This window comes from Haliaeetus leucocephalus, unplaced genomic scaffold, assembly GCF_000737465.1.
Source record: "Haliaeetus leucocephalus isolate CR32 unplaced genomic scaffold, Haliaeetus_leucocephalus-4.0 Scaffold195, whole genome shotgun sequence".
In the NCBI taxonomy this organism is placed as follows: domain Eukaryota; kingdom Metazoa; phylum Chordata; class Aves; order Accipitriformes; family Accipitridae; genus Haliaeetus; species Haliaeetus leucocephalus.
In genome coordinates, this window is record NW_010972631.1 from 3,338,154 (window position 1) to 3,351,671 (window position 13,518).

A 13,518-nucleotide genomic window follows, 5' to 3' on the forward strand; every position below is an offset into this window, starting at 1 on the left:
TTATCTAACGTCCGCCGACAGAATACACAATTTATAGCAACTCTTCCATAGTGAGCTACGTACTGAAATTTAGGACTGAAGGCTTGCAAGTTTGATGCGTGTTTCCTTATACTAAGGACAAATGCTTTCATCTGCAGTAAAACCTCTGAACAGGGTGAGGAGGCCATTTGTGACTTGCTTCTAAGCTTTTACAAACCACTGTCTTCCATAAGCATTAATCAGCAGTAAACAATAAAAGATTATTGGCCTATTTGTACAACAAGATCAAGGAGAATTATTGGAGCTCTGAGCTTGAACTGCTGTCATTCAATAGTATGGCTTAGTACTGTAATACTTTGTCTGCAGAACTGCCTCCTTTGGGGGTAGTATAACTGATGTTATAGAAGTTAAATTTACATTTCAGAAGGTGTTCTGCAAAAAAAACCCCAACCCAACACCCGTAACCAAACCAAAAACCACCATGACAACAAACATTTTAAAATCAAACTTGGCGAACGGATCACATAATTTTGTCTTTTGTCTCATTACAGAAAATCATTCCACTGCCCTGAAACTGAAGACAGCTTGCAGTTTTATGCCCATACAAAAGAGAATTTTAAACACAAGCACTCCAGTTTTCACAAGCTTCTGACTCAGAGCTACAGATTTCTTGTATCTTTAAATTAGTCTGTTTACTAGAAGTAAAAAAAAAAAAACCATAAAAATCACTCGCCATGCATTAAAAAAAAAAAAAATTTGCTAAACTTCTGAATGCTTCTAGTACAGCAGTGTAGGTCTGAACACACCAGGTAGTTCTCAATAGCTGATGCAACTCATTGGTCTGTTTAGACAGACTTGTCCTCTGGACTTTTTCTGCCCTGCAGAGGCAGAATCAGTAGTTTCACAGCGATCTGAACCTTGACTTCCCGCTTTCAGCAGCATTAATGCCCTCCGTTATATGGGGCTGTGCTGGGGAGGGAAAGCAAGTCTGGAAGTGGTGACCCTGATGCCCAGGTGAACTGAACCCCTGTAGAGTGTTTACAGCAGACTCGCATAGTTTAGATGTGCAAGGATCAGTCACAGAATAGCCTGTCTGCTTCTAGGGTAGAAAAGCTGTCATCACGGAATGACTTGAATAGTTGGATGAACATTTCTAGTCTGGGGGCGAGGTAGAAAGAAATATGTGGAAAATCATTAACAGTGATTACTGTCCTCTCAGGGAAAGTAAAACATGAGTATTTTCATTAATAACACAGATAACGCTTAGTCTGTCAGTTTAGCTTTTTAATTTTTAACTTTTTCTACTTGGGTCTTCAAACTTTAAGCCTCAGTCCTACAATTAGGTCTGTATCCTGTGCTCTTTGTGTTGCATGAAGTTGTCTCCTGAAGTCTTGCTAGGGCCCTGTCTGGCATCACATGTGTTTTGGTCATGCAGCTGCAGTATGCGGTTTCCAGCTGTGTCTCCAAAATAGGTAATAGCTTGTAGAAGGTCATTGCTGGCTGCCTAGCAAGAGTCTGTAGATAACAGGTGATGTAGTAAATCAGAGATCCTATCAGTAGATGTGGGACATAGATGCTAGTGGAAAGCTTGCTGCCCTACTGTTTATGATTTAAGCACGCATTTACCTTAATTTCATGTTCTCTCCTGTGCAAGTCTACACCTTCCTAATGTGTAGGACACAAAGCTGTATTTTATTCTTGTTCCCTAAGACAGTCTAATGTCTTATTTCTTCTATGTAAGGTGCAGTTGCTTGCAGAAGACTATTATTCTTCAGTGTAAACTAATGTCTATCCTTGCCTTCTTTCCTACTGTTGAAGAGGTCTTAATGCATGGCTGAATGCACTCTTCTGCTGTCTAGGTCTGCAGAGACTCTAGGAGGTGTGCTGTAGCATGCTGATGAAACTCTAACCTCTCCGATGAGTAGAGTATCTGTTTCTGGTGATACCTCTTTTTTGCTGATGTGACTGTGTTCAGTGTGCTTGACGTGTTAGCTGTAAGTGAAGAATTCCATAATACTCATTCATCTAACCCAGAGGTAGTGAACTGCCATGATTAACTTGAAAACCCACAAGCAGTAAAGTCATGTGATGTTGTATACCCTAATTTAATCTGGGATGAAGATGGAGAAAGGTTGGGACGTAGTTCAGGACAGAATTGTTGGAAAGCTAGTACTGTCGGACAAAAGAGTCAGACCAGTGTTGCTGTCAGAATGTACTAATATAATCTCAAGGTTTTGGTTTTTGTTTTGTTTGGTTTGGTTTTTAAATGTAGAACATAAGCACTGAACTTGCTGTTTGTCACAGCCATGGCCTGCAGCCTGGTGGGTTGAGGGCCTGGCCATGCTGCAAACTTTTTTGTCCTACTTGTAGCACCTAACACCTTCCTTTTCTCTCTCTTACAGACTTGATCCAAGCAACTAATGAAACAAATGTGAATATTCCTCAGATGGCCGATACGCTTTTTGAGCGAGCAACAAATAGTAGCTGGGTGGTCGTATTCAAAGCCTTAGTTACCACACATCATCTAATGGTTCATGGCAATGAGGTAAGTGTAACCAGCTTTCTCTCAAGACCACGTTGGCACTGAGCAGACTGCAAGCCAAAAACATTAGTAGTGCAAAGGCATCTCTTCTGAACCGGTAAAGACCTGAGAACAAAGGGCAAGAACGATTCTTGATAAGGAGCAAACTTACCTTTAACAACATGGTTGGAGGCACCCCGATTATCTGTATGTTTGTTTAAAAAACTGTAGCGTAAGAGCAAGCAGCAGCCTGTTCCAGGATGTTGACAATTTATGTGCTGTCTGAAAACAGAGCTATGCAGGATTAAAGACTACCTGGGACTTTTTGACTAGAGTCAAAGTTGATGTTCTGCCACTTGTGTAATGCCATCCAAATAGCTGCCCTTTCCGCATGACAGTTAAAATCTTCCTAGAGCTGTAAATTCAACCTGATAGCCTTTTGGATTGCATTTTCCTTGCCCTTGCTTGTTATTGACCTGTTTAGACTGGTATGTCTGCGTGAAAACAAAAGCATACTTAAAGAGCTTTAGTATGACTGTGAAACCATTTGTCCCTGGCTGTACATAAAGTGTTTTCACGCAATGAACTTCTCCAATGTCACAGTGTAAATTTTTACTCCTGTCCTACTTTTCCATTCCAAGTTTTGGCCAATATTCTGATTTGCATTCTGTAACTGTTTCAGGCTGTTAGTCCCTGTATTTGATGTGGGGCCTGCTTGTTATTAAAACAGGCTTGCGGCTTGGCTGAAACTGGGGACTGCTGCATTGAAAAGTCTGGGACTAGCCTGGATATGCTGCTTTGTAATCTCTTTGAGAATTAACCATTTTTATTGCTCCTTCCACAATCTGGTTTCTATTTTGCACAGATTCTATTTTTATGTATACAATAGAATATTTAGTAGAGATTGAGGCTAAGTGTAATTGATCTGAATGGATGAAAAAAGTTTTGAGGAAGTTATAGCACGCTAAGACAAAACTGTGGGTTTTCACATGTGTATGCTGGAACTAGACTGGTAATCTTCCTGCTAGGAGGTACAAAGCCTTCAGATCCAGCCTGTGATAAGAAAATAACTTTGTGTTGCAGAGATTTATTCAGTACCTGGCATCTAGAAACACATTGTTCAATCTCAGCAATTTTCTGGACAAAAGTGGATCTCATGGTAAGCCTACTCATGTGTATAATCTTAACAAGATTCTAAATAAGATACTATTGTTAATTTGCTCCTTCATTCATAAGATGAAAATAATATAAAAATGTGCTACTGAGGCCTTTTTATAAGTACTTAATGAATACAGGAACTCAAGTGAACTGGTGGACAACTTCAGTACAATGTTTCTTAGTTCCTGCAGAATTTTTACTCAAAAGGTGAAGCTGTACAACTCCCTTAAAGTGCTGGTTGAAATCAGGACCCAGTCACCTATCTCCTTAACTGTTATGGGAGTTAAGGATGAAATTGATAACTTTCCATTTAGTTTTTTGGTTTTTACTGCCTTAAACAGTAATTTTTTAATTGCTTGGGGACACTGCACTTTTTAGGAATTGTCTGTAAGTGTTTAATTGAGTGGGGGGAGGCACCAAAAGAACTACCTGCTTTTGATTTGAGCAGTGAATTTAGAAAAGTCTAGGCGGAAATTAAAGAGTTCTCTCTAAAGCTTACAAAGTCTGTTTTTCTACTTCAACTCTGGAATTATTAGTGTATTTTCCTGTTCCTTCACTTAGTAGAGGAAAAGCTTGTTTCATGGCAGCTCTACTAGAGAAGAGAGAAACCTTATAATTCTGCAGCTGTCAGAGATATTTGTAGACTGTATGCAGAGTGCAGGATTGCTACACTAATGGGTGAGATCGAAGCAATGCCATGTTACTTCACCTCTGGATGGAGTCATGTGACACCAAGAATTGGGCATCTTTTAGAAATGGTAACACAGGGCAGGAACAAAGCCAAACAAATATTAAAACTGTATTTGTCTAAGCAAAACATGCTATCCGTGTTCAAAGATACTGGTATTTGGCAACAAGGAATTCTGTTAAATGCATGCTTTTGTGTTCTTTGCCACTTTCTTCAAACTTAAATTGCCATTTCATAGATAATACAACAGTGTGTCAGAGATAATGAGCCATCAGAGTTGGTATTGTTAAGCCTGAGTTGGCAGAGATACTTAATGTTGAGGGATATTAAGGAAAAATACAGTCAATGACTAAGTTGAGGGGTGTGGATTTTAACAATGGTAGCAAAAAGGGACTTGTACTGAAAAGGAGGAGGAGTTGCCTTCTGCACACATTTCTGTAGCTTAGAAGAAGAAACCTTGAAAGAAATACCTGAAGGATAGACTGTAATACTAATTGTGTAGAAGTCTTATAGGCTTGAAGGTCACTGAAGTTTGAGGCTGCTTGTACAGTATTATGTGCCTTGAAGATCCTTGGTGTAACAGTTCAAAGGAGGCACTAATCTCTGAATGCCATCATACTTTCTTTGTTCTGGTAAACCTAGTCAGGGGAATTTTGAAGGTCCATGTAAGAGTTGGAGTGATTGACATATGTAAAATAGCAAGAGTGTTTAAGTTGAAATAAGTCTTTATCCCGGAAGTCATGTAGCAGTTAAGTATAAACTTTTTTTTTTAAATTGGAATTTTTCCCTGTTAATAGAAGGGTGACTAATTTCCCCGTCAAGTAGTGTTACCACATAACTGTGTAGGAGCCACTAGCAGGTTTCCCCAGGAACTCTGCCACTGGTACGTTGGATGAATCTGTCGGAGGAGAGGACGGTGGTAGATTGTTTTGGTGCAGCACTACTGCTTTTTCTTCAGAAGCTGGAAGATGTCTTGTAATGCCTGTTCTGTATGTGGAGTTGTTTAGTGCAACAGAGATTACATAACCTTAGGATCTATTGACTGTATATTATTGTTTACTAAAGAACCTCCAAATAAGCATGAAAATTAAGTGTAAAACATGTAACTGTTTTTTGCAGGTTATGATATGTCCACCTTTATAAGGCGTTATAGTAGATACTTGAATGAAAAAGCATTTTCCTACAGACAGATGGCATTTGACTTTGCAAGAGTGAAGAAAGGGTAAGCAAAGTTTAGATATGTAAACCGATAGGGTTGTCGGACCCATGAAAATCTTGTTTGTGGCATTACACTTAATTTTAGTGTCTCAATGACTTCATTCTTACATTCTTTGTTTAGCCACAATGAAACACCAAAATGGTTGGAGTTCTTAAGTATTTGTAATTGGTTAAAAATTGCACAAGGAGGAGAGGAAAGACTCTAGGTAGTAAGGCAAACAATGAAGACTAAAGCAAGGTGCCTTGCAGAGCTGGGAGCTTTTAGTGCTAGATGTTAAATCTGACTCTTATTAAATAGTGCTGCAGTGAGACTGTGTTTAGGATTTGGAGAAGGAAATGCTCTGAACTATATTTAGGATGTTTCGTTACACTCCAGACAATTTCCATAAGAAAGATGACTGAGTACAAAGGAAAACCAAACTGAACACCCAAAGTTCTTAGCAGGCAACACAGCCAACAGTTATAAACTGTTTCTGGACAGGCTTTCTATGCATGTTATTTCTGGTACTCAAAACAAGGCACTGCCTCAGAGTATAGCATAAAATAAGAATAGTGGTATGTATTTCCAGAGAGGAGATGCTATACCTGTAAGTGGCCAGAATGGGGCAATACCTAATGGTGGTTGTGCAGGTTTGTGATATTCAGAGATGAAAACAGGCACACGTGAAGACTGCTATAAGACTACGGGCGGCAATTAAGGAATGCCGTCACCGCTGCGTGATCCTGTTGGAGTAATGGTTCAAGACTGATAAGGCAGGTCAAAGTCAGTGGAAGTGCTATGAAGGAGTAGTGGAATTTAGTATCCAGGAATACTGAGGAAAGAAGCTCTAAGCAAAGATTGCCCTGATTTAAATCGTCACTGAATTGGCATGCATATATTGTGGCACCTGATGGGGGCGGGGGGAACAAAACAACCAACCTGTAGCGGTTTTTTGCCTTCAGTGACCACAGACACATCAGCAATGAGTTGTCATTAGTTATTCATAACAAACTTAGAGAACTGATAGTCTTTGTACATTAAGTACTTCTGTGACAGTATTTCTGGTCAAGTTATTTAAACTCTCAGTGTTTTATTTACATAAAAGATCAATCTCTTGCATTCGTAACTCTTAACACAAAACCTCTCCTCACCTGCTGTTGCGGAGGATGGCTGGATGAAGTATTTTTCAGGCCAGCTCTATTGATGATATGAGAAGCAGGAGAATCAAACAGTGCTTCAAACATTTGAAATGGATTATAGCTGCTTTAAGCTTAAATTTAGACAACAAATCAGTTTGGGGGAAGGGAGAGAGGAAATGCCATGGCGTCTAATCTGTATTCCCTCTTGCAGAGCTGACGGTGTAATGAGAACAATGGCTCCTGAAAAGCTGCTGAAGAGTATGCCAATATTACAGGAACAAATTGATGCACTACTTGAATTCGATGTATGTATTGTAGCTGACCCAGCATTAATGCTGGGCAGTGACTTATAAATGCTGTGGTGTAATGAACACGTTTCACCTTGTAGGTAATGCTTTCCTGATCATCCCATCATGTGGGCCAAAAAGTCCCCTTTTCAGTGTCCCACTGAGGTAGTGTGGTGAAGGATGGCCCTTTCCTATATGTATGAAATGTGCAGATTGCACTTATTTTTGTGGACAGGGTGGAGGAACAGCATGGGAAATGCGGGGCATTGAGGAATGCTGGTGCAGAGTTTGGAGTTTCATCTCCTGCATCAGTGAGGGGAAGAAATGGACAAAACAAGGAGACTGAAGAATCTTTTTTCTGTCTCTTGGCAACCGACTTTTGCAGGGAGGGAAAAAGCCATTAAAATACTACATGTATGTTGTTTGGCTTCCTCAAAATCTTCATCTGGTTTTCAGCTGTAAACTGAATTGGCTAAACTTTAATCTAGACTGTTCATAGAAATAAGAGTCTACAATATATTTATAATGTTTTGAATGTTGGTGGGATTGTTTATCTGCCTTAAGGATAAAAACAGGAGTCAATTGTTGTAGGAGGTACATTGCAAAGAGGTCTTTGAAGGAATCAGTCTTGAAGTTCTTCTGTTCTTGGTGGGCAGAAGGACATGCTTTCAGGTGGAAGGCAGGGCCCACTACGACTTTCAGAGGAAAGCCTTAGAAGTACATGTCTCGCTAATGTGTTTTTCATTCCATAAATGGCATAGGAAATGTGGTCTCAGAAGAGGAGGTTTTTTTATTAAAAGAAAGAACTTTTAATAAACGAGAACTTATTTTCTGCCCAAGTTAACGTGAGAACTGGAAGGGTTTTGACATCATTAACCCCACTGTATTATCTAGTAGACTGCTGAGGTTTTGTCAAACTCTGCTGTGAACTGACATCTTTTGTCCAGTTTCATTAAAGCTTTGTTAATAGCATCTCTGCCTTCCTCCTCTTTGTGATAGGTGAAGGAGTCAAGACTAAGATGTTTACTGTTGATGAGGATATTCCTCTGCTGTAGTGGATTGCTTTGGAGTGGTGAAGAAAGCAATCCTTGATCTGCTAACAGAAACCTTTGTTTGGTTTCTTTGTGTGAAAGCTTGTATTCAGTGCTTGATTCTATCTATAACAGCATCAGATACCTGGTGCAAGCTGAAACTTCTGATTGCATTCAAAACATCTGTTGTAAATAACTGGTATTTTATTTGTAGGTTCATCCAAATGAACTGACAAATGGTGTCATAAATGCTGCATTCATGCTTCTATTTAAAGATCTTATCAAACTTTTTGCTTGCTACAATGATGGGGTTATTAACTTACTAGGTAAGTAACCTGGTGTCTATATCTCACATACCATGAGTGAGTGAAAAACGAGTTTCAGATCCACTTCAGTTTTTTATTTAACCTTCATTAAAACTACATTTTTCTTGACTGTTCTATTCTGAAGTGAGAGAAAACTTAAAGCCATGACCTCTTACATTAGTGTTCATCTGAGGCTGGATTGTCATATGCCCTTAAAGTTGTACAGATGTCTACATAAAGACACTGAGCATCTCTGTGCTTAAAGAAGTGTACAGTGCTGTGTGAGCTTGCATAATATGTCCTGCAAGGTTAGCAAAGCAACTTTTGCTCTTTGATTGCATTTTTAAGATGCCCAGATTCTTCTGTTATATATCCTATGTGGTAGCCTTATATGAAATAATATACTCCTGAATAACATTCCTGATCTGTCTGAAAGCGTGACTGCCAAAGCTGGATCCCCTCCAGAACCCTTCCTACTATCAGCCTACAAAGTCTATAGGAGGCTGTGAGCATGTTCTGAAGCTCAGACAGCTTGGTGTGATCACCAGCATAACACACCCTAAGCTGTCCCTGCAAAAGGCTTTGTTATGAAGTCTAAAACGAGGAGTTGCCATAAATTGCGGGAAACGTAACTGACCCTCTACAAAATGAGCTTCAACTATTAAAACTTGTGGGCACTTCAGCTGATCTATAGAGACAGCTAAAAACTGAGAGTGCTTGGCCAGTACGACTGACCTAAAACTCTGGCTGCAACTAGAACAGGAAGAAACAGAGGTTACAGACACTGAACAGGTAAAAAGATGATCCTGAGCTGTAGAGCTCAGACAATTTTTTTGTACCCATGTTGCAACGCTTTCTGGCGGTTTCATAAAAGTAAGTCCAAGGTGTTTTGACTGAAATTATAGGCATGGGAAGCTTAGGCAGCAGATACAAATGTGTTGGGCATAACAATTGGATGGAAATTTCACTGTCTACTTCTACTTAAAGTGTAAGTTCAGGTTGAAATATGTGGCAGTAGTGCTTGCTAATGGACGTGAACCAACTTTAGAGAGCTATTCAAGTGGAAAAAGTACTCTTCTTTGGAGAGAAGACAACTTGGGAGAGGACATATATTAATATACGTTTAAGTATCCTTAATTACTTTGAAGTTTGGTAGCTACTTCACCTGCTTTCTTTTTATCTTTAAAAACCTGGTTCCTATCACACACAATGCTATGGCTGGTTGGGGTGCAATTTTCTGGTGTATATAACTCTTTAGCAGCTCAGCAAGCCCAACTTCTAAATTCTACTAAGGACTAGGAACGCCACTAGATTAGTGTCTAAGTAGAAAAATGTTAATAGAGTGCAATACTCTTGAAATGTGATTTTCCTGAAAACTAGAGTTTCTGATGAATGCAGACCTAATGTAAGACATCTTAACTGAAACTTGCCAAATTATTTCTCTAGAGAAATTTTTTGAAATGAAAAAGGGACAATGTAAAGATGCTCTTGAAATCTACAAACGATTTCTTACTCGAATGACCAGAGTATCAGAGTTTCTTAAAGTTGCGGAGGTAAGTGACTTCTAGTCATCTGGAGTCTGGCACTTAAGTATTTTGTGAATTTTTTAGCACCGATATAAAAATATTAATTGCACTTGTTAAGCATCTGACTCACTATGTATAAATGTGAGGCAGTATAGAAATTCCTGGATCTGCTTGTTCAGCTCTTCTTGAAGTAGTTAAGCCCTGCCTAGGACTTCCACATCTCTACTGTGCAGCCAGCCTCAACTTTCCTGGTAACTTAACAGATGACATGACTTCAACCGTATCTATATTTCTTGGAAATGCTGTAATAAATGCATGCCTCTAGGACAGGTTTGAACATTAGAGGAAGATACAGCAATTAGGAATACAAGCACAATGATTTTGTAAGTCTGCTTTGTAAGTGTTTGCAGCCAACTGCAAGTTAACTGGGATGTGAGATTTTCCTGGTTTTGATCCTTGTTATCATCCTCTTATGTGGATAATACAAATAATACATGGTTAGTTAACTCTTTTGCTGGGCCTTCATTTGTGGTAGATGGTTTCTTGGCACAAGATGCACATTTTCCATGTTTTATGCTTTATTATAATGGATGGCAGTAATGAGCTGAATAAAAAGTTTGTTTCTTTGCTAATTCACTTATGAAGGACTCTGCTAGACTGCTGAATGGCACATGATGTCTGATATGAATGTTGAGCTTGAGGGAGTGAAGTACTTTATAGACACCTATAGGTCAGCTTTGCAGGACAGGGATTATAGTGACTATACCTCAGGATTACTAGGTGCAGTGGAGCTTGTTCTTCTGCAAAAGCTAAACCAACAGGCACTCTGAAGAGCCATAGCAAAGCAACAGGACAACTAATAGAAGATTGCAGACTCAGACCTCATCTTGCTGTATTTGAAATGCTAGGAGAGAAGGGTGGAACAAAAAAGTGACTTGAGCTTTAGCTTTTTTTAAGTGATGTCTTCTAGGATTTGCTCACTGGCTGAATTTCAGAGAACTTCATTAGGATAGTCATGTATCTGTATAATATGTGTTTGGCAGTTCACTAATGCTACTCTCTGAGACAACAGTGTATGACCAAAAAGCCCCACCTGACCTGCAATATGAAGTTTACCTGGGTGGAATGTAAATCCCGTTGGTTTTTTGTTTGGTTTTTTTTTTTAATGGATATTTAATTAAAAAAAAAAAAAAGACTACTGCAGGTTGTTGAAGGTAGCTAATGGAAAGATGGGCATCTGGACTTGCTACCTTTGTGCTCTTTTTCTAAAGATGAAGCACATTATATGTTGAAGAGTATACCACAGTTCTAGTCAAAATTAGTGCCTGGTGCAGTGGAATAATGCACTTATGCTTTACCTCTTTTATATCCACAGCAAGTTGGAATTGACAAAGGTGATATTCCTGATCTTACACAGGTAAGCTTCTCTTGTAGTCTTTTTGGATCTGTGTAATAACTAAGAATTATGGAATTAGGAAGCACACCAGGAATGTAAATGTTGGTAGGCAGTCACACCACTGAATGTTTTAAAGCCCTCCCAACTTGCAAATAAGAACTGCCCAAAGCTAGTTTTGAAGACTGATATAACTAAAACAACATCTTTCATGATGACTTCTGACCTGTAGTTGAAGGGTAGGCTGTTCTGCTCTTTCAGAGCAGCACTAGCAGTAGTGCCGTGGACTTGAAGTTTAAATGCAGTTGTGATTTGATTGCTGAACTCCTCTGTCAGTATGCATGAAAACTTTTTAACATCAAAATTCACTTATGCTGTAGCTGCTTAAATTCTGTTGTGCTGGTCCACTTTCAATATCACTTGCAAATTGGCCTGGGTGCCTGGCTTTGTGCTTAATGTGGAAAGGATATTTACTTGGAGGAAGAGATCCGTGCTGAAGAGTTCACTCGTGGCAGTTTTGATGCCAGTAAAATTGGAACAGAAGAGCAGCCCAAACTGCTTCACAGTTGTAAATCCTATGCATTCATAACCTATGAATGTGTAGTTATTGAAAGCCTCTTGAAAGGCTGGTTTATATCAGCATCAAAATAGTGGTTCTCTTGGTTAAAAAGCCAGTTAAAGTCTGAAAGTGAGATACAATATGAAAGTGGAGAGTTTTAATCTTTATGGGTTTCAGATGCTATGGGGCTATGAAGTCTGGCCACTCTTTTAGCAGAGGAAAACTTAGACTTCTAGCAGCATGTGGAATACCGAACCTAATTCTGAAATAGCTGAAGTAGTATGTTAACCTAACTCTATACCTCAGGAGCTCTTTTTTAACACGGTCCAGTCAGTCATGAACTAAGTCCTTCAACTAGAAGAACTCACCTTAAACTCAGTTAATGAAATATGCTGTATAAATTCCTGTGAGTCTTATCTGCTTCTGCTTGTGTTGTGTCAGCCTGCTGGAAAGGCTGCCTGCTGGGACTGCACAAGCCCTGTTCTGCTACCGGAGTGCTGCCTCATGAACCAACGCTTTAGAATATAATAGAATAGTTCCTTGGGAAGGCAGGGATCTACAGTGATCATCTAGTCCAACTGCCTGACCACTTCAGTGCTCTTCTCAGGTAGTCCCTCATGGCTGTGTTCTCCCAAAGGCTGCTTGGGACTCACTTGCTAAAGCTCATCTGCAACGTGCTGTAGATTATGTATAAGACCTAAGCAGTGTATTTCAGTGAGAAATAAATAAAAGGTGAATAATAAAACTGAATTTCAGCTAATAGGTAATATATAATTGTATATAATATCAATAGTATACCTAAATTTCTAAAGCAAGCCATGGCAATAGTCACCAGTATTCCACAAGAAGTTGGCTGTGTTGACACTTGATGTGTGTACATACTCTGTAAATACAAACAGGTGGTCACAGTACTGAAATACAAGTTGATAGCTGTCATCTTTGGACTTTCTAGTTTGGCCACAAGGTTTTGGAGGCTGAGGAGGCATCTTGGCAGCTGAAGAGCTTGGCTTATTTTTATTTATTAGCAATTCTTGAAGTATGGCAGTTTTGCTCCAAATAGCTAGTGGGGAAGCCATATCAAAGGTTCCACCACGATGCTGACTGATAGATTAGTCTAATGTTGAAGCAGTATCTAGAAGAAATTAAGCAATGTTCGGTGTTGCAAATTGGATACCAGACAGTATTTAATTTCCAAATCGTTGCATCTGGATAGAAACTTTTTGAAGCTTTCTCTGTGAATTCTGTTTGATAGATGAGTTTTGTATTACCTTGTTGGCTTTTAAGAAACCTGTGAATAATGTACTGGAAAGCTATTTAAAGTGTGTAAAAGTAACAGGAAATAAATGTGGTTTGTTTTTTGGTTTTTTGGGTTTTTTTTCCAAAAGTGAGCCTTTACTCATCTTTTTGTTGCTGCTGGAGAATTCTTGTAACTAAGTCACTTGTGTTTAATCAAATTCGTTTCTGTGCTCAAATTAGTTGAAAATGAATAAATATGCTTATAAAAGCAGCAGTAGTTAAAATGTTTCTGCATTGCGTATGTACATGCGACATACTTAAGCCATCATTTAAGGATTTTTTGAGCAGTTTAAATTTCTGCATGTGTTAAGTTACCTTACTGCTCAGTTTTAATGCCAAAATTAATATGCAGACACTATAAGTACACTTAGCTGTGCATTGGTACTAGCAGGTACTAAGCATTCTGAAACTTCTGATTTAGCCAGCCAGATGGTTTTC

General features: G+C 39.1%; 1 protein-coding gene across 1 annotated transcript in view; it reads left to right on the forward strand.

Annotated features, from left to right (window-relative positions):
- Positions 1-13,518, forward strand: part of SNAP91 (synaptosomal-associated protein, 91kDa) — a 69,775-nt gene that overhangs the window by 16,901 nt on the left and 39,356 nt on the right. The window contains exons 2-8 of the mRNA XM_010565740.1: positions 2,382-2,524; positions 3,584-3,659; positions 5,466-5,568; positions 6,895-6,988; positions 8,216-8,327; positions 9,753-9,859; positions 11,208-11,249. Coding sequence (XP_010564042.1) covers positions 2,382-2,524; positions 3,584-3,659; positions 5,466-5,568; positions 6,895-6,988; positions 8,216-8,327; positions 9,753-9,859; positions 11,208-11,249 — 677 coding nt within the window. The remainder of the gene's footprint in view (positions 1-2,381; positions 2,525-3,583; positions 3,660-5,465; positions 5,569-6,894; positions 6,989-8,215; positions 8,328-9,752; positions 9,860-11,207; positions 11,250-13,518) is intronic.